A 26,270-nucleotide genomic window follows, 5' to 3' on the forward strand; every position below is an offset into this window, starting at 1 on the left:
AAACACTCACTAAACATTCACTAAGCATTCACTATACACTTGCACTCACTAAACCTTAAACACTCATTGAACACTCACTAAATGCTAAATGTTCATTAAACCCCTAAACACTCATTAAACAGTGAATGAACATCCACTCATTACTCTCTAAACACAAAATAGACACACTAAACATTCACTAAACACTAACAATCATAAGTCATTTACTAAACATTCACTAAACACAAACATTGACTGAACTCCAAACACTCACTGAATGCTTATGCCCTAAACATTCGTTAAACACCAACATTCACAAAATATGTTCACTAAACTCTAACAATCACTAAACATACTTACTCACTAAACATTCATTAACTAAACACTAACATGCACTAAACCTTCACAAAACATTCATTAAAACCCTGAAGACTTACTAAATATTCACTAAATACTTACGTAATAAAGATTCAATAACATTCACAAACCACTAACATTCAGTAAACATTCACCAAACCCTAAACTAAACATTTACTCATAAACATTCAATAAACACTTACTCACTAAACCCTGAAAATTTGCTAAACACTTAGTCATTAAACATTGACAATAAAAATCATTTACAATCGCACTAATCCTTGTTCAATTTGCGGGTTACCAGACCTTTAAAAATGGCCGCAAGGCTTTGCAACGCCGCCCTGGTGGAAGACCACCGAATTACGTAGTACTGGTATAGAGATTGCAACTCCTGGTATATACCCACTGTCTAGACCGTGTATATACCCTCTATGGTTTGCTTCTGTTTCTGAAGGTTAGCTGTTCATCGAGTCAATTCGCTCTCTTCAATGACAAAAGCTGTGTACGAAATGTCGCCGTTTTTAGCTATTAAGTCTATTTCATTTGTTTTATTCTTGTTGTTAAGTCTACATTATTTTTTTTATAATTTTTGTTATTTAGTCTACATTTTTTTTTTCTCGGCGATATTCCTTTGATTCGCTGTTTTGGATTTGTCACTGATGCTGTCTGGTGCTTGGGTAATCAAATGAAAATTCAAATATTGGAATGTGTAAAGATTTGGAGTTTTATGACATGACGGCACCTCGTTTAAAATGCATAACAAGAATTTGGTTGGTATTGATATTATACATATATATATATATATAGTATATATATATATATATTATATATATATATATATATATATATATATATATGTGTGTGTGTGTGTGTGTGTGTGTGTGTGTGTAGATGTAGAGAGAGAGAGAGAGAGAGAGAGAGAGATGACCTGATGACAATTATATCTCGACATTCTAATAACGTAATGATAATTTCTATGCCCATATTTTGTGTTATTTGTTTATATATATATGTATATATATATATATATATATATTATATATATATATATATTATATATATATATATATTCTCGAGCTTTGTTTACAAATAATTACTGGGTTTCTTATCGTACAACCTTTAGTCTAAAGTTCTCCGATAGTGATCAGTTCCTTTACGATAAGATTATGAAATAAATATTTCCTATCGCTGCCATTCAGTACGTTCTGCCGTGGATTGGACTAGTTCTCTCATGAGAGAGACAGAGAGAGAGACAGAGACAGAGACAGAGAGAGAGTAGAGAAGAGAGAGGGAGAGAGGAGAGAGAGAGTTCCACCATAGTGTAATGATTTAGCGTTATGTGACAGAACAGCACATCTCATTAGTATGCATAAAGGGATATCCTTTGTTATTTATACACACACTCTCTCTCTCTCTCTCATGTGGGAATTAAATCGATCCAAGGCATAGCACTGATTGGCAGAGAAAGCTATTTTTTTAATCTAACCTAATCGCTAAAGGTCGACCACTTTCTGAATCCTTTAGACTAAAAGTTGAATGACAAGGAACCCAGTAATTATCTGTATGAAAACGGATATAATATTCCGAACAATCTAACATGCTTAGAAACTCTCTCTCTCTCTCTCTCTCTCTCTCTCTCTCTCTCTCTCTCTCTCTCTCTCTCTTTCTCATATTTAACTTTTAATGTGAATGCATAATATGGTGTTCAGTATTTTTGTCAGACTGGGGTATAACACCGAACTATTCCTTAGTGTTTTGAATTAAAAGAATGTTTTTCAGAAATATGTTATTTAATCCAGAATGTATAACTCCAAATATACAACCTTTTAAGTATTGCTTAAATTTCTCTGGTGAATCTCCTGTTGAAATAAATGGCTTGCAGTTCACTTGGCGAGCGAATAGGCCTATTGTTTCCAGTGGAAGAGCATTAGGCGTCACCACTTGAAGAATTTAGATGCCATGGACAAAAGCATCGGATTAGTCACTTCATTTATGAGCTACGTATGATTACTGTTACCATGTACTCCAAGGTTCAAAGTCCAACGGCCTTCAGTTACACACACATGCTATGGTACATGTGTGTCGTTCAAGGACACAGTGAACTAGCTGCTCATATAAATTACTATAAACACCAAAATTGTCAATTTAGTGAAATGCTGCTCGTCAGGAAACCTAGTTTATTATTAACGTGCATTTTTCATCGTCTTCAATATGATATGCATGAACTCATAACTGGATGGTATTGAGATGATATTTATGTAAGAAGGTATTATTTTACATTAATATTATAACTTATAAATATAGGGTCTGGTGAACATGGAATTACCAGGAAATGATTGTCATCCCAAAACCTTTTACTATTTGCCAATTAAATATTTGCTTCTTAGCCCCCGTAGATTAGATGGTAGCGCGTTTCTTCTGTGATGTGAAGTATGAGACAGCTGTTAACTAATATACTGATTACGCAATGTTTTCCCGTAAACGTCAGGACTTTAATGGTCTTACTTATAAAACAGCTGTGATGTAGGGGTTACCACTTTTTAAAATATGCATGTGCATATATATTGCTGTTACTTTCTTATTTAAGAGAAACTCCTAGCGTTAGAATAATCTTTTGGTAAATAAAATAGTTTAATATTTAACCAGCACATTGATATTTTGGAAAGCTTGTACTTAAAATGATCGTAAAACATAAGGTAAAATGTAAAATATTAATACCAAAGAATGAAATAATGACGCAAATAGTCATGGCAGAGTCTTTGTTACGCTTGGCAATACGTTCGCTGATTAATTTATAAAGTGTAATTTTAGAAATAAAAAGACTAAGATGATATTAATAGTACATTTTTTTAATTTTGAAATGAAATTACAAATATTTTAACGATTAAAAGTATTGTAAAAGAAGCTCATTTGAATTTACCAGCTGACAGTAAACAATCTGTGTTGGCAGATGTGAATGTTTTGAGGGAGTTTGTCAAGATGGCAAGTCCCAGGACACGTCGAGTCTTAGCTGAAATTAAGCCGAAGGATGAAAACACTGTAAGTGATTGTTCTCTTGAAGGATGAGTCCAAATAAGTGCCCGGAAGTGTGCCGTTTTGTCATTTCGGGAAGTGTTAAGTGCATTAGACCGCAGGGTAACCCTGACCCACTCACCTATCTTGAGGCGAAGACCTGACCTCTTTTTGGGCTGTTATTTATGTTGGGACGCACAGTACGTAGTATTTCAACCGTGCTGAAACCTTAGACGTCAAGCTACATTAATCTATAGTTTGCGTGTTTTTTAGACGATCCATTAATAGCGTAATTCGCGCAGAAACTGGATAAAAAATAAAAAGTAAAATAACACCTTAGGCTGGCTTATGGTAGGTTGGGGTCGGTAACCTGGGAAACAAAGGAACAAGTATTGGTCGATTATGAGCTTTATTACAGCAGTATTAGGTAGCAAATGTTTGGCTGGAAATAAGAGTGGTTTTTTTCGTAAGAATAAGATTCAATTTTTAAGAAAAAAACATCTTTTTTCCTAGTTAACTTTGTCTTTGTCTTTGAAGCATTACTAGACTTTCATAACATGCTTTGCGGTCGGGGTAATCAAATGCTTATTAACTCGTGAAACTAGCCTATTCATTAGCTGGAAGATGTCACTTAGGCTAGCCTAAGACCCATGATCAAGTAGGAATATAAATAATGATTTTCCGACTCATTTTTATGTTATTCTGACAGATCTGGCATTCATTTCTGCTGGAAGTGATTGCTTAACCAACTAAATTTGCTTTCTACCTAACAATAGTTGGGGACTACAGTTGGAAAACGGTTTTTGTATGGAATGACCAGAAATATAAAAAATAGGGATACATCATAATCACCCTTCCTAACATAACCCAGCCTTGGGCCCTGGGTCCTACAACTGGAATTGGCTTTGTCACACCTAACCAAGTTTTGTGTACTTTAAACTGTGAAACACAGGGCTGCATTTTAGAGCAATTATGATAACCTAATCTAACCTAGGACACCTGACTGACGATGTGAAGCCTTCCAGATTCGTTCCAACTTGACTTGACCCACTAGGGTATAATTTATAAAAGGTCTAAGTTATTGGCTTGCATACTTTCATTAATCTTGATGCTTGCCTACATCACACAAGACAGTCTTCAAATGTTATATGTACTTAATAAAAAATGTTGTCTCATAAACCTTGACAGATCCCTCACCACCTGTTAATTTTTGGTTATGGATCCAAAATTCATCATCTAAGTGGAGCACCTGGAAATTTTGCTGAACTGATCTGTATTCAAAATGTTTGTCACACTGTAAATTAAAACATAACCTCTGCCATGGACCAAGATGAGACCAGTCTAATATTGTCCCTTTAAACTTGCTAACCTCATATGTAGAAAAATTTCTTTTTGGCCTTTTGCTGTCTTGAGTGAAACTATGATCCCCAGAAAATTTTAATGACAACTCATGTTATTGATGAATAACAAAGCAATGATCTCAGCCAGGGCACACAGTCCAAGTTGTCGTAGCTACAGCTGGAAGCAAAAATCAGATTAGAAGTGGTATAAGAGGTTGGGTTTGTCTTGAAACCACAAAATCAAATGCTGATTGTTCAGTTCAGTAAGTGATGCCACCATAATAAGCATGTTCACTGAGGCCTCTTGTTACAGAACACCATTTGATATGTCAGAGAAGGCTGTGAAGGACAAAAAAATGGTTCTCTACAAAAAAAATTTTAGTACAGTAAGAGAAGCTTCTAAGCTTCCAAAACCACCAACGTGATTAGTAAGCATTCTGCAGTGATTTCTTCCATTAAAGCAAAAGAAATTAAAATTAACTAAAATAATTGTTGATCAGAACCAAGCTGTATTGAATTATTTGTTGAAAAGTAACATATACTCTATGTGCTCAATGTTTATATGGTTTGGAATCCTTTTAAGGACATTGAAGTGAGTTGAGCATAAATCAAAGCTGGAATTGCTAGCCTATCCTACAGTATTTTTAACACCTCAGGCCATCGTAATTTTTTTCATATGTAGACTAGTTGAGCGTGCTTTTTGTTTGTTTTTAGAATAAAGCCTATGATAATTAAAATAGGCTATACTTTGCTGTGGTTTGTGTGTTCTGACCACCTTTATTATGGCAAACCAATCTTTTGAAGAAAACCCCATACAAATTATCTAAAAAAAATACTTTTGATAACCTAACCTAACCTCTGACGTCATGTCTGACCTTTGGGCTAGGTTTTGCCTCCCTCATTACATAAGAACTGTATGTATTCTGTAACTTAATCTCACTTCACATAAAATTTGTAGCCTCACTCGGGCCAACATGCCTCTGTAAAGAGATGGGCAGTAACCTTTCCCAACCCCTCCAGAAATTCTTGAAAGGTAATTCCTTACTGTAAGTTTGAAGCGGAAAGCTACAGAATAAAATGCTACTTGTGCATCTCACTTTTTGGGAAAGCTTGATATGTGAAGTTTATTGTTTGCAGTCATTTAATTTACTGGATTAGTATGAAGCAATTTGGCTATTTGTGGGTGGAGCAGAAATTTTAAAAAATGCACTTAAAATATATGGTGGATGTACAAAAAGGAGACAGGGTTAAAATTAATTAAGAAAGGAAAAGATGTTTGCACACACACAGTGAACTTTAAATTGTTAAAATGTATCTTCTAGGGTAGTCTAGATAAATTGCGCAGAGTCTACTGTTATATCCTCCAGCATCATCATAAATAAACGTGGATGAAGGTAAGAATATAATTCGTGAATAATAGCATTTTTTTTATGTGAACTTAGTAACAATTGAATGACATAATAACAGTCAGCTGAGGCTAGTGCCAAACAGGGTTCTAAGCAGTAAGACTAGGCTTGCTTGCTGATTGTATTTTTCACATTAGGATTAAAATTTTTTGGCTCTTATGACAATTACCTGAATAATGCCAGTCATACAAATGTGAAATGATGGCCCATCCTCATGAGATAAGGTTAAGGTTTATTTTTATGACTAAGTACTAAAAATGGACGGCTGAAGATTAAGTTGAACGCACTTAATACATGAAGAATAGGATGAATGATGACCAGTGAGAATAGAATATCAAAAGGGTGCTTATATATCTAGGTTTGATAATGGACACAGTGGGTGACATGTATGTAGAGGTTAACCATTGAACTCAAGCCAAATAGAATAATTGCAGGAAGTATCAGGTGTACTCTGCAACAAGACAGCCCCTTCAAACTGAAGGGCAAGGTATATAAGGTGGTGGTAAGACCTGCTGTGTTGAATGGGCTTGACATGGCACCACTAGATAAGTAGAGCAAAATAAGTTATATGTCACAGAAATAAGGATGCTCAGATAGATGAATGTTGTGACAAGAAGAGAGGATAAGAAATGATTAGATCAGGGAATCAGCTAGTCATATTGGGGGGCAAAGAAAGTCAAAGAATCGAGAACTGAGATCATTTAGTCACTCGATGAGGAGAGAGATGTTGCAGGAAAGATCATGGAAGTGGAAGTGGAAGAACACTAAGGAGAGGAAGGCTTGAGGGAAATTGAGAAGACAGGAGAGAGACAAAAGAATAGGTGCAAATAGGACACAAAATAAAAACACCTGGAAAAGGCTCAGAAGGGATTAAGCAGAGAAGAGGAAGAAGAAAATGATTCATTTAGATTAATGGAAAACTGCAATGCATCTGAAGCAAGTAAAAAATATTAGCTGTTTCAAGTTCCACCTGAGTGACACAATGCGTTTATTTCTAGATTTTGGGATTTGGATTGAAGAATGCAGAGGCTAGAATCAGTAGTGAGTAGGCTACAAGTGTTTCATAGGTGGCGACTAGTTTTGCGCTGTTTTGGAAATTTCCTTATGTGAATGATATGGTTTCCTTTAAAGCCATTAGTTACAGGAAAGAGTGGCTCTCAGTTTGATTCTGGTCATGTAGTATCATTTCACATTCTGGAAGCCTTATTTAAATTCAGTGATTAAACTACATTTGTTTCACCATCCTGTAAAGGAATGAGATTTAACATCATCATAATTTTTCTCTTTACAGCAATGTTTTGAATGTGGAACCCACAATCCCCAATGGGCTTCGGTAACGTATGGAATATGGATATGCCTAGAATGTTCAGGGAAGCATCGTGGCCTTGGTGTTCATCTGTCATTTGTTCGCTCAATTACTATGGACAAATGGAAGGATATAGAACTAGAAAAGATGAAGGTATTGTATTGTAACCATTTTAGTTTTGTATGTTTTTTTTTTTTTATAAAGTTATAAAATGCCCTTGTTAGCCTACGCATGTTTATCAAATTAGTAACCATTCATTTCTACAATGTTGATAACTGTTTTGTCATTCATTTAAGATTATGTTGTGTCATTTTTTTATATTTTATATGTGCTGCCTTTATTGTATGTTTTTTAAATCTTTTCAATTATGAAATATTTTTTTAGTAGATGTGTATTTTCTGGATAGAAATTTACTTTGGAAATTATTTCCTACAGCTTTGTAGTGCATTCTGAAATTGTGTTTTTAGGCCTGAACTAGATTTTATACTCTTATTGCAGTATAATAAGTCACTCATTAATTTTTTTTATTATTATTTTGAATATGACAACGTATGATTGTAGTTATTATTGATAACTTTTGTAGATATGAGGCTTTCTAATGTATAGCTGATAATTGGGAAGCAAGATATTGCGTAATTTCAAAGGGGTATTGATGGTAATTGGAGTGAAGGTTAAAGACTATTGGGACATAAAACTGTCTTATTCCAAAATACTGTAATAATGATACTAATATATATGTCAATACAGTGGACCCCCTGTATTCGCGTTCTCCGGATTCGCGGACTCACACATTCACAGATTTCTCTCGGGAACATTTCCCTGCATTATTCGAGGAAAATTTGCCTATTCGCAGTATTTTTCTATGAGAAATATCAACAAATTCCTGGATTTTTATTCAGTTTCATCTTAAAGTGCATTTTTGTGATAAAACTATTATAAAAAACCAGGCATAAAAATTTTAGTGGGTTTTTCTTTAGTTTTAACTAACAAAATAGGAGGTTTTAAGCATTTTTTTAGGGGTTCCAACTATTCGAGGGTTCTAACTATTAATGGGGGGGTCTGGTACGCATCCCTCGCAAATACGGGGGACCATTGTACTAGTACGGTGTGTAGTAATTTTATAAGACCATCTGATTCCATGGAAGCCTCTTGTTAGAGTCTTCTTTGATTAAATCATCTTCTTCCCAGCTTTATCCCTATTTGGGGTCACCATTTTTAATGAGTCTCTTCCATCTACCTCTGTCCTTTGTCATTTCCTCCCATACTCCCTTCTTCCTCATATCATCTCTAATGCAATCTCTCCACCTGGTCTTAGGTCTTCCTCTCCTTCGTGTTCCATCCACCTCCACGTCCATCACTTCTCTTGCCATGTGTTGTTCTTCTCTTCTCATCAGGTGGCCATACAAATCTTCTTAAATTAAATGTTGATAGCAATATTGAATTATACTAAGTAGGTCAACTTCCCTAAATTCTGTGATTTTACACATCTAATTCTCAACATATGAACATGGATGGATGTGTTCCTTAATATCATGTCAAACCAAGATCATATAAACTCTAAACATAAAGATGTAAAGTAGTGTGCTATTGTCTCCATTTGCTGTTTCAAGTACATATATGCTTATATGAAGAACTGTATGTTTTGGGGAACTATTGTTACTTTATAGGTAATTGTAAGTGTATTGTATTTTTGGTTTGTTCAAGTTAATGAACTAACGCAGTTTTGGTTTTAAGTGCAGTTGGATGTAATTTGAGTAGGCCGTAGGTCTCAAGCAGTCTCCATGCAGTCAAATTTTACACAGAAAAGGGCTGCCTGTTGAATATAAGTGTAGAAAAGCTTAAAAATTTGAACTGCCTAATTGGAAGACAGTAAAATAAAATGAAAATTGAAGAACTGAAAACACTAGGGCAAAGTGTTTTGAAAGTACTACCTGGTAACTACATTGCAAAACACAAGGCACACAGTATTGTATGTAATCCTTGATTAATATGTATTTTTATATATAAAATACTATGCAATCATATTTGACATACAGTAATAATTAGTAATCCAAAACAATTCTTTCAAGGTAAAATATTTCTTTTAATTTACTGTTAAGACATTTCATTAGACCAGTGAATCACATACCCACCTTCCCAGAGCTTACTAAGAGGGTTTGACCTAAAATTATAGGTGAAGATAACAGTGGAGGTCCCTATAAGGAGTAGAACTGTCATGTGATGCATTAAAAGCACTACTAAAGTGTTTGCAGCATCTTTGGCCCCTAGCTACACCCACTTTCTAGTCTTACTTGACCTCCATTCCCTTTTCCTGTCTCCCTCCTTGCTATCCAACCTCTATTATTTCTTTGCACTATTGTGGGGTTGTCTCCCAGTTTTGCCATAGGTCTTTGTATTTCTTTTATTTTTTGGATCTTTCCATCTCTGTTTCTACCACTCTGGCTCCCTCTTTGATTCATTCATTGAAGAGCTTAAGTTAAATCGAAGAAAGCTGAGTTATGTGGTAAACTTCATTGTTATGTACAGCATACTGTGAAATAGTAAAGCTACAGTTATATGAGACATCCTCATAATTTGCAAAACACGTTGAAGGTCACAGTATAATCATTATGCACTGCATTTCCAAAGCTATAGCAACCTGACATTGTGGCTTATGTGCTTTGTTAATGCAGTAACTAGGTATACTACTACACATGCTTTTGAGTGTTGTAATATGAATTGTAACTGCACTTTTATCTTATTAAATTTTGGATAAGTTTTTGTTTCTTCATATGAGTTAGTAAGAACAAAAAAGGATTTTTTTTATGTTTTATATTTAAAATTTTGCATTAATTTTTGTCTTCATACAGGTTGGTGGCAACACCATACATAAGAACATTTATTTTTTAAATTTTGGATTAATTTTCGTTTTTTTATACAGGTGTGGCAGCAGAAGATGCAATTTTATTTTTTAAAGTTTGGATTAATTTTTTTTTTTTTTTTTATACAGGTTGGCGGCAACAAAAGAGCCAAAGAGTTCCTCAAATCACAAGATGACTACGACCATCATGCTCCCATGCAACAAAAGTACAATACACGTGCCGCTGCTCTTTACAGAGATAAGGTTTGTGTTTAGAAATCATTTCTCTCTCTCTCTCTCTCTCTCTCTCTCTCTCTCTCTCTCTCTCTCTCTCTCTCTCTCTCTCTCTCTATGATACTACATCTAGCTGATGACTGGGTGTCCCATGTTTGAATCTCTCTCTCTCTCTCTCTCTCTCTCTCTCTCTCTCTCTCTCTCTCTCTCTCTCTCTCTCTCTCTCTCTCTCTCTCTCTCTCTCATCAATCATAGCGCATGTAGCTGACAGTCAGATGTCTCATGTTTGAGCCTTGAACTTGATGAGAAGGGCCCATGATGGTTTTACTAAAATTCAGTATGACTGTTGACCTAAGCCATAAATCTACGTACTTAGTTATTAGTTGGCTGTTGTAGGTCAAAGCCAGGGTGGAGAAATTGCAGAAAAAAACACTAGATGTGAGTGTTCACAGCTTCATCATTCGTAGAAATGGGAGGCCCTCAGTGAGGTAATCCTCTCCCAACTTAAGGGAAACCAATTCATAAGAATCCAACTTAAGGGAACAATTCATAAAATTTTCTCACTCTGTCTCTCTCAATTTTTAGTTTATGAATGGGAATCAGTTAGCTCATTGTTCAGTCACTTTTAGTAGCTTTGTGATGAATGAAAGGTATAGTACCTTGGCCTAGTATTCGTTTTGCTCATTTATGTATGGTCATATTTATCACTGAAAAATCTTTATGATTATTGATATTAAATTTTTCATTTAGATTACTGCACTGGCACAAGGGAAACCATGGAGCATTGAGAATTCCTCGGCGCGTGACCATCGCTCTTCTGCTATTCCCAAGTCTACCTCAACGCCAGCTTTCAAATCCTCAGGTAATGTATATTTTAGGTAGTGATGTTTATCAGAGTATTTTCCCTCTGCAGTTTGCTTTGGAAGTTTTCCATAATTAGAATTGCTTGTGAATTTTCTACTATTCAGTTTATGAAAGTTATTGTATGCATTAACTGTCAACTAAGAGAAAATATATCAATAAAAAGTTGTCTTTCCAATAGGACAAAATAGTTTTGCAACAAGTAGTAACGGTTATGGTGGTGGCGGTGGATATCAAGACTACCAGAGTGGTTATCAAGGAGGATACCAGGATCCTGGCATCAAGAGTCAGACAGAAGCATTCTTTTCAAAAGTACAAGAGGAGAACGCACAGAGGCCAGAGTAAGTGTTTGGAGACTAATCACAGTAGAGTCTCATTATTATGATTGATAAGAATCTCGACTCATTTATCCTTTATGTCAAGTATATAATGTACATAGTGGGTTAGTCATGAGAGCTGATTATCAGCTCAGTGGTTTGGTAAAACCATTTTAATTATGATGATGTATTGAATGGTGAATTTTTTTCCAGTCATTTACCGCCTTCTCAAGGAGGACGCTATTCAGGCTTTGGCAACTGCCCTAACCCCCCTCCGAAGAGTGCATCCACTGAGTTCTTTGACACTGCCGTGAACTCTTTATCAAGTGTAAGTTCCTTTTGTGCTCATTATGTAGGAACTGTTTTTAAGAGTTTAAAGGTAACATTACGGTAAACAATTTAAATGTCTGGAATTGAAGGCGAATGTGTTCTGCATTCATAATATTAGCTGTGTACATTTAATCTGAATAATAGTTAGTTACTACTCAGGGAAATGTTATGATTCCTAAGGGATTATAGTTACCCATCACCAAGTTTCTCAAGTTGCTCCTGAAAGGAATTGTAAATCTAGAATGTTGAATAATGAGTTTGTAATGTGTATCTGTTTGTAGTGTGTCATGTAATAGCTGTTTATTCGTGATATAGCTAAAACGTAAAGGTAGACTCATGTTTTATATTGATTAAACTTATTGATATTATGCTACCATTGTAGTTTCCAGGAACTGATAATTAATTTTTTTAGTGGAGTAGTGCAACTTTTGGTTATGTATTTTATGTGCTAGAAAAATTTACTTTTAATTCACTTGCTTTTTGTGTGCTGATGTTTATAACTGTTTTACAGGGATGGTCTTTGCTTTCTATAGGAGCCACGAAAGTAGCAGGAAAAGCTGTGGAGTACTCCTCTATAGCAGCAGAAAAAGCTACAGAGTATAGCCACGTAATCACTGACAAGGTTAGTCCGAAATCTTCTGATATAGGACATTTGATGGTTGTGAGATCTATTCTTACTTTGCAGAGAGGATTATACTTTTGACATGGTCAGATAGAACACCAGAAATATTTTTCAGAATATAGTTCCATGGGAGACTTAAGGCTGTCTTTCTCTTGGCATTTGTTAGTGGTATATGATGATCTCCATTCCAAATAGAATGCCACATCAAAGTACAGGCAGTCCCTGGGTTACTATAGCATTCCGACTTTACGGCGCTTGGCTCACGGCGCCCGTTAATCTGATTTTATGGCACCGAAAGCGGGTTGGATTATTTATTGATAATGAGAATAATATGAAATTGACACTTTCACCCTCATCAGTGTACTATCAGTATTTTTGCGTAAGATTATCACTATGTAGGGATAGACTCAGGATAAGTTCTTGCTGTGCTCTTCTGTCTTGTCCACTTCTAGCCTGAATGTCTATCTGGCGTAGGTTTTCATGTATAGACCTGTGAAATCTGTTTATTTACCAGCCTTTGGTCACCACATCTCTTTAGAGCTGCTTCTTTGTCAGATTATCTTCCCACTCCCTCCTGGCTATGAATCTCATAGTTAGACATTGCTAACTGCCTGTGTTGGTTTCTTATCTGTCAATATCGCTTCTTTAGTTTTGTATTGATAATTGAGGGTGCATATTGAAGTCAACTGCTTTGATTCGTATGCCACATGACACGAATCCTGTGAGAGTTCATGAGTGGTTTCTTGGCACTGCCTTCAGTGGGATAACCTTTTTCTTGATGGGGAGTTCTCCCATTTTTCCTTTTAAGGTATATATACTATACAGACCGAAATCATTGCTTTGTGGCAACAGTTCTTGCTGATAGTAATCAGAAGTCTAAATTGTAAATTTTGAGTGAATTGCAAGAAAATCTGTTTTGAATATTGTACAGTAATCACTTTGTCACTTAAGTAGTTGGGAAGTCAGTACGTTGTCCTTCTTGTCTTCTCAAATGTCCATTCCTCAAATTTTAGTAGTGTATTACATTATTGATATGCAGCTAAGTTGGAATAGGGCCTGAACAGATAACTAGTAAAAAACAGAAAGCATCACAATTGACATATTTGAATGTTTTCAGAATATTCAATGTTTTCAGAATTGTCAGTTTAGTCAAACTTTATATAGTACAGCAAAAACAAACCCCATAGGCCAACCTTGTAAAAGTTATGAATGTGAACTGTAGTCTTGTTAAACTTTTTTTGTTCATACGCTGAACAAACCTTCAGTCTTAACAATATCTTCTAGCACCAAGCTGGAAACCGGTTAAAATCAATCAAAGATTGTAAAACAAGGAATCTGTGGTATTTGGTAACTCAAGCGCATACAAGGTGGTTGTTGGTCACTGACCAGGCTTCAAACCTCGTGATGCACCAGTCTTTCTTCAACTGCCTCGGAGAGGTGTGTATTTGTCATGTTAATAATGATAGTGGAGCTTATGAAACAATGGCAAGGATCTTTATTACTTATGTGAATGCTCTGCACAAAATATTTGCATATGAAAGACTAACCAAGCACCACAGCATACAAAGTGTTGTGGTAGATGTTTAGTCTTTCATATGCAAATATTTTGTGGCATACTATTTCTAGGGCTGAGAACTAAAAGGGCCAATGTTAAAAATGGCCGATTGTAGTTAAGACTGTCACTAAACTAGAATTTTATCTCTGTTTCAGGGCTATAATGGCCAATGTTATAAGTTAAGCAATCACCCCCCCAAAAAAAGCTTTCGTGTGCTGTACTTACCTGAATTTTAATAAAGGAAGCAATATTTTAAATGCATTTTCCTGAAAACATGGTTTTATGACATTGGCCCTTCTAGTTCTCAGTCCTAGATTTCACGTTGTGATTAGTCTCATGATTATGGCTTTTTGGTTCAGTATTTTTTAATGCTGTTAAGGATTAATACTTCAGTTAAGGCAACAAGGCTCATTCCAATTGTTTTTCAGTTGTGCATTTGGCCTTTCTCACTGCAACATTTTGGGTCTGTAGAGTAACCACCATTGCACATGCTGAGAACTTCATCCTTAAGTTTGTTTGGAATTCTATTCTGACAAAGACGTTTGATATATATTATGTAAACAGAAGTTTAATTTCTCCAAAGATGCATAAAATGATGGTTTGCCATATAGAAAATCTCACAACCTTACATTTCGTGTATGCTTTGCTTGCCACTCAAATACATACTGTACTATTGTTGTTTTATTTATAAAGTATAGGCTATAGTACATTTTTCTTCTAAATTTTCCTAAGCATGCTGACATTAAAAAGTGTGGTGCTGTAGAAAGTTTATTTAAGTTTCCTATTTTATTTTGATTCTGTGTTGTTACTGCAGAGGAAATATATGTAGCTTTTACCTCTAGAGTAGTTATGAAGTTTCTGTACTTGATTACAGAATGATGCGAAGACCATTCACAAATAAGCTTATATCAACAGTGAATAGGTCTTAGTTTCTACCAGTTTAGGTTCGTAGCGTATATCTCTAGGAAGGTAGAAGAATAGCTTTAGGTATTTGTTCGTGTGAAAGGTAAATGTATTGTAGACTTTATCTGTCTGAGGGCAAGAGGAATATTTATAAAAGACCTTGAACAAGACCCTTTGGTTGTGATGTGGTGGGAGAATATGATTTCCAGTGGATTGTAAGTTTGACAAATGAAAAGAATTAAAGTAAAATAAAAAAGTATCATGGCTCCATGGTATGGTAGGGGAAAGAAGGTAATGCATGTGTTCCCAGTATTGTGTTTCCTGGAAAAGCAGAGATGAGAAGACAATCCTAGTAAAGGATATCAAATGGAGTAAATCTCTACTCATGTGAGATGGTTGGGGGTAATGCTTAAATAAGTACATATTATGGAACATACTCGAGTTGGTTTTTGGTCATAAAAGGTGGGGATATGGGTTTGGAAAGAAACCCGGAGGGAACAGCAGTACAGGCAGGCCTCGGGTTACGACGAGGGTTCCGTTCTTGAGACGTGTTGTAACCCAAAAATCGTCGTAAGCCAGAACATCATAAAAAATCGTAAGAAAACCTTACTTTTAATGCTTTGGGTGCATTAAAAACTATGTAAAATGCATTCTTATTGCATTTTTCTTCAAAAAACCTTCAAATATTTGTAACCCTGGAAATAATTTCTGATGAATATAATTGAAAAGCGCCTTAACCTCGGAACGTCGTAAGCCGAACCCATCGTAACCCAGGGACTGCCTGTATTGGAGTTCAACCAGATTAATGATACTAAACACAGCGTTAAAGCAATATAAGTAGTTGATAACATGGTAAGAGTGGAGATGCTGAAATAAAAGAGTTAATTTTGAGTGACAATACGTATAGCTGATGACAACAGACCGTGGATTCCACCGTTATGCTGCGCACACAACAGAAAAAAACCAAGAAATGAAAAAGTTAAATAGAAATATGGAAAAAAAGTGGACAATCTAAAGGGAAAAAACATTATATACTATGGATGTATTGTTTAGCTTAATGTTAACTTATGTCTATTTTCACTGAGATGTCCACATGACTATGAAAGCAATTACACTTACGGTTATTTTCACTGAAATATTTAAGATTTTAATTGTTTGTAAACAGAATCCTAATTCAAAGATACTGATACACAGTGCAAAGTTGTAATGAAACTCAGTTGGTATTAGTATGAAAGGACTAAGTTTCTTACCTGAGCTGCGGAGAGGCAAAGACTGTAAAGGGCATTGCCTCGTCCAGTATGTTGTAACATAGAAGTAAGAACGAAGTAAGAACAACTTTCACTTCACAGTAACTAAAGTAAAAAGAGAAGGTTAATGCTATCATATTATGGTTATTAAGATTGCATCCACACCTTGTTTTGTAATAGCTTTTGAGGCCGTCAGTCAGTAGCAGCTTGCAACTGTTGATTGGTAAAATGTGTGTGAAGGTCTCTGCTTGAGTGAGGTTATATTTCAGGTGTGGAATTATGCAGTTCACTGGTACCATGATAGAAAATTTGATTAAAAAAAAATTTCTGGTTGCCAAACTGCTCTGTATATGTGAGTGTGGAGGTTTATGTCTTGTATAGTCATGAATGCTTTTTTTACTATTTGTCTACATTTTTATTTTCATTTCAGTTGTGTGATGTTGATTAAATTTTAGATTTGTAGCTTTCTTAAATACTGTATAAAAGTGTTTGATATTCTTTGAATGATAAACAGTAATTTTAAATTGAGTTGCAGATTGGCAATATATACGAGGTCCATTCAAAAAGTATCCGACCTTGGTCCATAAAGAAAAAAAATTGCACATTTGAAATTTTTTTTATTCAATCACCTTCAAAGTACTCCCCTTGGGAGTGCACACACTATTCCCACCAGTGCTGCCACTGCTGGTAACATCTCTGCAATGTTGACATTGGGATGCTGTAAAGCTCTGCTGTCGTTTTTCTCATAATTTCCTCTCTCGACTCAAAACGCTTCCCTTTCAGGGTTGTTTTCAGTTTAGGGAACAGCCAGAAGTCACAAGGTGCCATGTCTGGAGATTAGGGAGGATGCCGAACAAGAGGAGTGTTGTTTTTGGCCAGATAAGCTTGGATCAAGTGGGCAGAATGAGCAGGTGCATTGTCATGGTGCAGTTGCCAGTTTCGCGCCGCCCACATTTCCGGTCGTTTTCGTCGTACCGCATCTTGAAGGTGTCGCATAACCTCCAGATAATACTCCTTATTAATTGTTTGTCCTGCTGGTGCATATTCATGATGCACAATACCATTGGAGTCAAAAAAACATGTCAACATTACCTTGACATTGCTGCGAACCTGTCATGCTTTTTTGGGTCTTGGTGATGTCTGATGCTTCCATTGTGATGACTGAAATTTAGTTTCCGGGACATATCTGTACACCCATGTCTCATCACCAGTGATGATAGTCTTCATGAAGTCAGAGTCACTGTTAGCACAGTCAAGCAGGTCTTGTGCAATTTCCAGGCAGAGTTATTTCTGCTGTTCCACCAGCAACTTGAGAATGAATTTAGCAGACACTCGTCGCATGGCCAAATCTTTTGTTAAAGTTGTGTGAACTGATCCTGTGCTTATTCCTACTTCTTCAGTAATTTCGTTGATGGTTATACGACGGTCGTCCTCCACTATTCGACGAACATTTTCAACGAATTCTTCGTTTCTGCTGGTGGATGGTCTGCCTGACCGTGGCTTGCTCTCAACTGAGGTTTGTCCTTGCTTGAAGCGATTATACCACTCCTTTATCTGTGTTATTCCCATGGCTTCATCGCCAAAGGCTTGCTGAATCTTCTGGATAGTTTGCACTTGTGTATCACCAAGCTTGTAGCAGAACTTAATGCAGTAGTGCTGCTCGATGCGCTCCCACATGTTGTGTAAGGACGATAATCCGACGAGCTTGTGCTGGACGTCTGCACTCTAGCCCTCACAGGCGGGTACTGGCACACACTAGAGCTTTTAAAATTTACACGCATACGCAGTAAGAGTGCTGTCAACTCCCATAAAACTAATTTGCTGATTGGTGAATTATTTGTCCTTTTATGAACCAAGGTCGGATACTTTTTGAATGGACCTCGTATTACATGCTTGAGTGAATGTTATGAATTTATTGTGCTGTACTTCTCCCTTTTATGGATTTCTTGGAAGTTTTAGTTTATTTGACCTTATGTTTTCCATTTTTCATGAAAATGTTAGAGTACTGGATGATGTTTATATATTATGCAAGTTTTTATTTTATTGGAGATGCTTGCTGTATTACATGTATAGTAATTTTTCTTGGTAGATTTCATAAAACCTTGGGTTGACCAATTTTAGAGCATGTTTATGTCTTGCTGATTCTGTTATGTTGTTGATACCAGGTGCGAGAAGGAAAACTACTTGAGGAACTGGGGTCTCAGGCAGCAAATATTGGTACTAAGGTAAGGAATGATTGAATTTTAATTTGATTTACTTGGTAGCTCTTGATGATCTTCTGTTACTGGTACCTGCTCATGCTTTTGTTCAGGTATTCTCCACTGAATCTTTCTTGCTCCTTGCTCCATTATATGTTAGTTTTTAGACTATGATAACTATAGCAATGGGAAGTGTTTTGAAAAGTAATGACTTCAGGTAGGTAAGAATCATTTGGTTGTCTTTTTGAAAATTAATTATGCTGTACTACTTGTACTTTGGAACAAACATATGTTCTGAGTACATTACACATACATTTCTCTCTGTGAGGGTGTCTAAGTACATGTGCATTTCCTATGTGTGGGTTTGTGTGTTTAGATAGTAAACTCCTTTCCATGGTGTCCATAACTTGAAAATTGACGCTTATGAAGTTTGAGTATTTTTTAAAATATTTTTTCCAGCTTTGCTTCCCATGGATCAAAGAGGAAACTTGATTCACAATTCACAGTCTCAAAGTGATTAGAATTAAAATGCATTTGTCAGTATAATTTATTTGTCCTTCCGGGGGAAATAATCAAAAGACCCTTACTGATGAAAATATTGATCAAAATGAATTGTCTTATAAGTATCTTATGGGTCATAGAACAGGATGGGGGTTATATGGGATGAGAATTTGTGCATATGAAAAGAGCAAGTCCTTAAACACATATTTGTGCTAAGTTTTTTTTGCTACCATGGTTTCCTATGTAAACTAATAGGAACTCCTACCCAAGGGTGAGAATATTTAAGGAAATTATCTCATGTCCATTGAAAATGGTGGTGATGAATACATTATAATTGTGTAGAAAAGAGTATGGTTATTTCTGGTTTAAAGTATCATCGTACATTTAACCATCAGAACTAGAATGTTAAAAACAATGAGAAATTGATGTGTATTTTCAGTATTGTAGAATATAAACTTTGTTTTGATTTCAGAAAGTTCATAACATAAATCGGTCATAAGGGAAGAATGAAAAGATTCAGGATTTATTTTTTAAATTTTCTTTTGCATCAGAAAGTTTTGTTGTTGGCCTTCAGGTGAATAACAAGAATATGAACAAACTGAGGTTCGGTTAGTAAATTTGTGTGTGTTTGCCAGGGGATATTTAAACAAACCAGCAAAGTGTCATTGCAAGTATATTAGTAAGACTGGCTTATCTTAGGGTTATTGGGAAATTCCCTTAGAAAAGCATTGTAGAAAGTTCACAGCTTTTCAAACAAATGCAGTTTGTTACATTACATTGCAGTCATGTTATTTACTTCCTTCTTCTAACCAAGTTTAATTGTTCTCAGTCTCTCAATAGTATAACAACAACTGTCTCGGTACTCAGTGGTGCTGATTGGCCACAGGATAGTGAAAAAGAGGATAAGAAAGAAGAAACTGAGGTATGACGTAGGCTTGACCCCTTGTAATTTACTGTGAATGAGAGGTGTACCAATAAGTAATTAGAACTTTCCAAGATAGGTGAAAAATTAGGAAAAGAGAGAGATTCCTGCTTCTGTAACTGGAAACATTACCATCCAGATTAGTGCAAACTTAGTTTTTATGTAATATCATACACTACCCTTTGCTGCAAAGTATTGCAGTTTTAACGTTGATAAGAACTTATTTTTCCTAGTACCCCTTTAAGAATTTTCATAGATACGGTACCCTATTAACTGTTCAGCAGTAAACGTATGCTGGTATACTGTGGTATGTAGTTATTTTTGTTTGACCGAATTCTCAATGTTTATTGAGTTAATTCATAATGGTAATGCTTGTTACTCTATTTATTTATTGACATTGATATTTAGTCAAATTGTGATGCTGTTTGTCTGGAATGGTGAACTATCATTTCAGACTTATGCTTATTGATTTTCAGTGAAGAAATCATTTATATATTTATTATATACCATAATTTAAAAAAAAATTGCCTTGTAATTTCATGCAAACCTAGTACTAAATGCCCACTTGCCCTTGGAATTGTCCCCCAGACATTTCAGTCTTTATTGAAAGGAAAGAAAATGGAAGTCAGCCAATAGTAATATGTGTGTATGCGTGTGCACAAATGTCAATTTCAGATTCTTTCAAACTCATTGTGTGAATCAAGTATATTAGTGGAGTTGAGAGGTTGGAACATACATTAAAAGTAATTAATTGGTTTTTATACCATGTTAAAAACTGGCACTCGTAGACTTGAAGCATAATAGCACTAGGTGTTCATCTCTTCAAACAAAGCAGTTTGCACTTCAGTAATATGTCAGTAGACTAAAATCCAAAATTGGCAAACCATTCAGTCTCTTATTATACCACCTGTTTCAGACTATCATTAAAAAATTACGTATTACTTTTTTTTTACTGCAAAGAAAAATACAATAATGAATAATGGCAATCCACAAAAAAAAAGAATGCTGTAAGCAAAATAATATTCAAGGAGTTTGCAGTAGAAGTGAATGCTATCACAGACACGTGTACAATGCATTGGATGGCTGCTGTAGACATTACAATTTGCTCATGTTTGGTAATATACTGGCTAACTGGCTTTTTGCTCCCTCCCTCTTCAAGAGGGGCTGAAGTGTCGTCGATAACGCCACATACATAAAATGGGCACATCTCCTATTTTGAGTGGATATTTGTTAAGAGATTAGAAAACCTGTCTGTTGTAAAAGTGTAACATTTGTAAAAAGTATGGAATCATTTGTATGAAATCATGCATATGATTCTCATGCCAAGTTTACAAAGAGAATAGAAAGCTCCAGGGAAATTGCTTACTTAAAGGATGTCAGAAGTGGTTCTCCTGAGCTTGTGGTAGTGTTCATCTGCAACCATTCTGCAGCATGTTAATAGAACTCAGTGGGCATATCAAGGAAATGTCTTCTAAAATCCTTATTTATATTAGGAAAATGCCTTGCAAATTCCTCATATTTTTTAGAAATGACTTCTGAATCCCTCATTTTCAGTTAGAAAACTCCTACTTTTCTCATTTTGATTTAAAAAATGCCTTCATTCTTCATTTTCATTTATTTCTGCTAACAGATTGTAAATGATTCACGTAAACCACATTTTAGTGGAAAATAAACACTGGCATGTACAGCAAACATTTTCAGCTATGAAAAATAATACTACAGTTAACAGATGGTCTAAAAGTTGTAGCAGTATTACATTCCCAGAAACTACTAGTCATAACCCAAAATGGATGTGATTTCGAATTTTTGTATTTGTGTACTCAGTATAAGCTTTGTCTTTCATTTTGTTTAATGTAATCGGTATCAGTAATGGTTGTGTCATGGTTGCCTATTGATGGCTTCTTTTCATTCTCTCCTATCTTGTGCACATTTTGTCTAAGTTCCCAACTAGTCGAAGTTCTTGTGCATGCCTGTTTTTCATGTTGATTTATGCATCTTGCTGATCAGTCATAACAGTACAGTATGTTTTAATGAGGTCTTCCCCTCCACCATAATATATCTTCGCTGTCAGTTGCCCTTAGACATCATACCTTGCTACACTTGAATTATGCAATTCTGTGCTGTGTATCACCTGTGGTACCACCTTTAGTAACTTTTGCATTCACCTTTAGACCCAACATGGACGTTTTCCAGAATACTACATTAACTTTGCTGCTGTTCCAGTTGCTGTTACCTTTGTTTTACACACACCTATTTTGGAGTTTTCTCTTGTCTATTGCACTTCAGTCTTTCACATAATTTTTTCTAAGACCTATGTCTTGGAACCTGCTGTGGCATTGGTCTGCTTTCCTTCATTTCTGTGTATATTGTGACGTTCTGTAAGGAATATTGGCCTCCGTTCCTTAATTTCTTTGTATATTGTGGCGTTCAGTAAGGAATTATTGTTATCCTTTCCTTCATTTCTTTGTATAATGTTGTGTTCAGTATTGGATTATTGCTGAGCCTTGATGAGCACCATTATTTATTGCAAGTTATTCGGAAATTACTGCCACTGACTTAACTCTATAGTCTAGACGTTGTTATGATTAAGCGCCATCACTTGCTGAAAGTTACTCGTCTTAGTAAGGTGGTTTCTTGAGATCCATGAATATATGATCTGTCCCTCTCATTGCTTGTTAAATCTCTTGTAGTTATTGCAATATAATTATCATCTCTTTGGGTAATTTTGTCATGTAAACAGACTGACATTTTCTTATTAATTTATTCTCTTTCTTATTCATTTATTCTCAACTTTTCTCCCTTTGCTTTCATACATTTGTATTGTGCATCACCTTTCTTTTTCACAGGAACTTCTCATTTTAGTAGAGCATACTTTTCTCTTATGTTGTAATTTAATGTATAGCATTGTGGCGAACCCTCCAGTGTTTTGAACAAATCACATTGTATTCCCGATGGTCCCAAATCCTGCTCTTTCATTTAAGCTTTAATTTTTATATTACACTTGCTAATAGTTGTAGAGTTTTTATGTACTTTAATGGAATATGTTGTACATTATGCAGCACTCAAATCTGATGGATTTAAAGTCACGATGTAAATAAACAGGCTTTAAATTTGGAAGGAAACAACTTGAGTATTTTGTAATTGAGGATGCAGTCATATCACATTCATACTGTATGCATAAGATAAACAAAGGTCACAAAGAATGCTTGAGATAAGTTTGTTCTCAGGGTGGAGAGAAAAGAGAGAAAATCTCTCTCCATGTTATGCATATTGCATAGCACCATTCCTTCCTGGCTTTTGTCAATTATACACATGCACTGCTGAGTAGAATCCGCTCCTGGCCATCACATTCAAAGTACATAAGGTACATTGCCTGTCCAACTTTCTCTGATTAAAAGTCTGTTACTGTGGAGCCAACATTTTGGTAGATTTTACTGCATTATTGTGGGAATATTGGAACAGAGTTTGTTTTGAGGGCGTAATGGGAGGTTGCAGCTTTGGAAAGTGGAAACCAGTTCTGAAATTTTTTAATTCAGTGATTAAGAATATTGAGCAGAGTGTTCAAAGATCAGAAAGCCGCTGAAAAAAGTAGAAGATTGGAACAATCAAACCAGATTGATTATATTTCGATTAGTAATGAGAGTGGTGGATAGCACTGTCGTAGAAGAAGAAATATTCTTAACACAGCTACTACAAGGTTTAATTGATTGAGATTATTATTATTATTATTATTATTATTACTGTATTATTATTATTATTATTATTATTATTATTATTATTATTATTATTATTATTATTATGTAGGAAGCAGACCTTCTCTCAAGCATACTTTATTAAAAGTAATGGCTACTTCAGCAGCGTTACACTTGTAGATATTCTTCTCTATTTTGCGAATAGCGGCTTTTTCAGTGTTACTTAAACAGGTTATAGAGCGCCTATAGAGGTCATGGTCAAATTCAGGGTCAAAATAGGTTTATATATTTGTATTTTACAGATAAACTATGATACCATAGTCATCGAAGTCATTAACGATTTTCTCTCTCTCTCTCTCTCTCTCTCTCTCTCTCTCTCTCTCTCTCTCTCTCTTTCTCTCTTTCTCTCTTTCTTAAAGCGAACTTTCATCTGGAGCTGCCAGACATCCTTGGGCTGGGAAGCTGAAGGTGGACTAATCTTGGTGCGGTGTCCGTCCTCCTTATACCTGTGGTTTACAGCAGGGGGTCTGCCCCATGCTTGACTCCTATTGGCTGGTGGTGGTGAGTCTTCGTTTTCATTGGTTGCCTGAGCCAGGTCTCAAGCCACTTTCTTCGAGCTGATGGTTGCGTTGCAGCATATCCTGCAGCCGCCTGGACCTCCTGAGCGGCACTGTAACGTTGATGGGCGTTGTGCTACGCTGTGGGACGTCACGGCTAATTTGATTTCCATTGGCTGCAGGAGTACCTCATTCGGGGGCGTTGTCTTCCATGGAATTGTCGTGATTGGTGGTGTCTTTGTTGGTGGCAGGTCTTCTCATACTCGTAGGGAGGAGAAATTCTTCCTGCGTCGTATTCAGTGTAGGTTTTATTTGCTGGATGAGGAGTGCCTCCAGTAGGCGCAACCGACGGGCATCAGGGGCCTTCCCGATGATTTTTGTGTTGTGTATGACGACATCCCAGGAGATGACCTCCTGATGTTTGGTGCGGGCATGATTCTTGATAGCCCCCGCTTGGGCGTGGCACGAGTCTCTTCGACAGTCGCATGGTAGTCATACCTACGTAGGCACCGCTGCATTCGCGGACTGGGCATGTACGTATACTGGTACAATACATGCGTCTGCTTCAGGGGTTCTCATACCTGTGGAGAGGGGTTATTTTTCATAATAAGGTCGCGCGTCCTCTGAATCGGAGAACCCCTGAAGCAGATGCATGTAGTGTACCAGTATACATGCCCAGTCCGCGAATGCAGCGGAGCCTACGTAGGTATGACTACCATGCGACTGTCGAAGAGACTCTTGTGCCACGCCTAAGCGGGGGCTATCAAGAATCATGCCCGCACCAAACATCAGGAGGCCATCTCCCGGGATGTTATCATACACAACACGAAAATCATCAGGAAGGCCCCTGATGCCCGTCGGTTGCGCCTGCTGGAGGCGCTCCACATCCAGCAAATAAAACCTTCACTAAATATGATGCAGGAAGAATTTCTCCTCCCTACGAGTATGAGAAGACCTGCCACCAACAATGACACCACCGATCATGACAATTCTACGGAAGACAACGCCCCCGAACGAGGTACTCCTGCAGCCGATGGAAATCAAATTAGCCGTGACGTCCCACAGTGTAGCGCAACGCCCATCAACGTTACAGCGCCGCTCAGGAGGTCCAGGCGGCTGCAGGATATGCTGCAACGCAACCATCAGCTCGAAGAAAGTGGCTTGAGACCTGGCTCAGGCAACCAGTGAAAACAAAGACTCACCGCCACCATCCAATAGGAGACAAGCATGGGGCAGACCCTCTGCTGTCAACCACAGATATAAGGAGGACGGACACTGCACCAAGATCAGTCCACCCTTAGCTTCCCAGCCCAAGGATGTCTGGCAGCTTCAGACGAAAGCTCGCTTTAGGAAAGAGAGAGAGAGAGAGAGAGAGAGAGAGAGAGAGAGAGAGAGAGAGAGAGAGAGAGAAAATCGTTAATGACTTCGATGACTATGGTATCATAGTTTATCTGTAAAATTCAAATATATACACCTATTTTGACACTGTATTTGACCATGACCTCTACAGGCGCTCTACTAGCCTGTTTAAGTAACACGGAAAAAGCCGCCATTCGCAAAATAGAGAAGAATCTCTACAAGTGTAACGCTGCTGAAGTAGCCATTACTTTTAATAAAGTATTATTACAGTGGACCCCCCGTATTCGCGTTCTCCGGATTCGCGGACTCACACTTTCGCGGATTTCTCTAGGGAACGTTTCCCTGCATTATTCGCGGAAAATTCGCGCATTCGCGGATTTCTCTAGGGAACGTTTCCCTGCATTATTCGCGGAAATTTCGTGCATTCGCGGTATTTTTCTATGAGAAATATCCACAAATTCCTGGTTTTTGTGATCAATTTCATCATAAAATGCACTTTTTGTGATAAAACTATTAAAAAAACCAAGTATGAAAATTTTTAGTGGTTTTTCTTAAGTTTTAACTAACGAAATAGGCTGTTTTTAGCGCTTTTATAGGGGTTCCAAACATTCGCGGATTCTAACTATTCTGGGAGGTCTGGTACGCATCCCCCGCGAATACGGGGGGACACTGTATTATTATTATTATTATTATTATTATTGCTGTCTTTCTCCTGTCTCTGTATATTTCTGGG

General features: G+C 36.5%; 1 protein-coding gene across 5 annotated transcripts in view; it reads left to right on the plus strand.

Moving 5' to 3' along the window:
- The first annotated feature begins 3,265 nt into the window (after positions 1-3,265).
- The window catches only part of LOC135202502 (ADP-ribosylation factor GTPase-activating protein 1-like), a 169,517-nt gene continuing 146,512 nt past the window's right edge, over positions 3,266-26,270 (plus strand). For 2 of the 5 annotated variants that reach the window (XM_064231927.1, XM_064231930.1), the window contains exons 1-9: positions 3,266-3,375; positions 7,386-7,553; positions 10,390-10,503; positions 11,224-11,335; positions 11,516-11,675; positions 11,865-11,979; positions 12,493-12,603; positions 18,474-18,533; positions 19,837-19,929. In XM_064231927.1, coding sequence (XP_064087997.1) covers positions 3,316-3,375; positions 7,386-7,553; positions 10,390-10,503; positions 11,224-11,335; positions 11,516-11,675; positions 11,865-11,979; positions 12,493-12,603; positions 18,474-18,533; positions 19,837-19,929 — 993 coding nt within the window. In that variant the 5' untranslated portion in view covers positions 3,266-3,315. Of the gene's footprint in view, positions 3,376-6,061; positions 6,083-7,385; positions 7,554-10,389; positions 10,504-11,223; positions 11,336-11,515; positions 11,676-11,864; positions 11,980-12,492; positions 12,604-18,473; positions 18,534-19,836; positions 19,930-26,270 lie in introns of those variants that run through there. The other 3 variants (XM_064231928.1, XM_064231929.1, XM_064231931.1) reach the window with 3 other exon arrangements.

This window comes from Macrobrachium nipponense, chromosome 30, assembly GCF_015104395.2.
Source record: "Macrobrachium nipponense isolate FS-2020 chromosome 30, ASM1510439v2, whole genome shotgun sequence".
Lineage (NCBI taxonomy): Eukaryota > Metazoa > Arthropoda > Malacostraca > Decapoda > Palaemonidae > Macrobrachium > Macrobrachium nipponense.